Source organism: Lobosporangium transversale (assembly GCF_002105155.1).
Source record: "Lobosporangium transversale strain NRRL 3116 chromosome Unknown BCR41scaffold_69, whole genome shotgun sequence".
NCBI lineage: Eukaryota > Fungi > Mortierellomycota > Mortierellomycetes > Mortierellales > Mortierellaceae > Lobosporangium > Lobosporangium transversale.
In genome coordinates, this window is record NW_019029047.1 from 1 (window position 1) to 1,220 (window position 1,220).

A 1,220-nucleotide genomic window follows, 5' to 3' on the forward strand; every position below is an offset into this window, starting at 1 on the left:
AAACGAACTGACTATGTATACCTCGTGGTCAGCAACCATGTAAACATAATATACGCTAGGCTATCCCTTTGGATGGGACTGGAAGAGAAATTTATAAAGAAAAGATCGCACTAAAGATGCGTTTACAAGTAAAAGCTTTTGGATTCTCTGTGTTGACAACTATCTTTCATCTAAGAGTGCTCCCCGTTCTTCCCTGTCAGCTGAAAGTAGAGAAGTCGTTATTAGCAGCATACTAACTATGACAGGCATAGGAAGCCTTGCTTCTGGCTGAGGATCCACGACGAATCGAAATGCAATGGTCCTACACGCACTCAGCCTGAACAAGCCCAAAACATGATCATCTTGAACAGCATCTCGAAGGTTTCCTCCCACCATCTCTGCCATGGCAGTTACAGGCAGAGAGGGCTGAAGGAAAGAAAAAAGAAGGAAACGAGAGAAACAACTGTCGGATTGTCTAGACAGAATAATAACGGATTGATGGATACATGGAGGATTGGGCCGCTTTGCAACTAATACGAGCGTAAAGCGACTACAGCTTATTGAGGAATTGGAGAATAAACACTCTGCTACTGAAAGTGTATTGCACTCAAACCAAAACAAACCATGTACACGTATGGGGGCCATCATCACCAACACTATCCTCTATTGCATACACACTTCTCTCTCTCTTTCTCCCTATCAAAATCATATCTAAACTGGACCATCAATTGAAAGTCAGAATTATGAAGGAAATAACGAGCTATTTCAGGAAAGAAAAGGCGCAATGTTGGTTGATGTTTAGTTAGAAGAGAGACCAATGCACATGAACAGCTTTGCCAAGCTCAGTCGTGAAAAAAGAAATTGAAGTAATCAATGTCTTATTACCGTTGCGTGCGATTGAAGGAGAGGAAGCGTGCGAGTGTTTAGATATTTGGAGTGTATGTGTATATCTGCATGTGTGTGGTCGGCTAAAGAGTAACCAACATTTTTTTTTGGTTTGAGTAAATGTGAAGCACACTGCCATCATCATCTACAAAATGGAGGCAGTTCAAAAGGAGAAAAGGAGAAAAGAAAGAGAGTCAGCCTCTTTGACTTCCCGCCCTTTGTCCTTCTCAACCAATCTACAAAGAGCATTCATTGTACACACAATAGGAAATATATATATATATATAAAGATTGCATGACAAGGAAAAAAGAAAACCTTTATCTAATATCTCAACCCTGTAATGCTTTTCATTCTA

The 1,220-nt window shown here is 40.4% G+C and overlaps 1 protein-coding gene across 1 annotated transcript; it reads right to left on the reverse strand.

Annotated features, from left to right (window-relative positions):
- Positions 1 to 159: 159 nt before the first annotated feature.
- On the reverse strand, positions 160 to 624 carry BCR41DRAFT_415241 (hypothetical protein; the record flags this gene model as incomplete). Its single annotated transcript, XM_022029510.1, has 1 exon — positions 160 to 624. The coding sequence occupies one exon, from the start codon at positions 622 to 624 to the stop codon at positions 160 to 162; it is 465 nt and encodes a 154-aa protein (XP_021875790.1).
- Between the last annotated feature and the right edge of the window lie 596 nt (positions 625 to 1,220).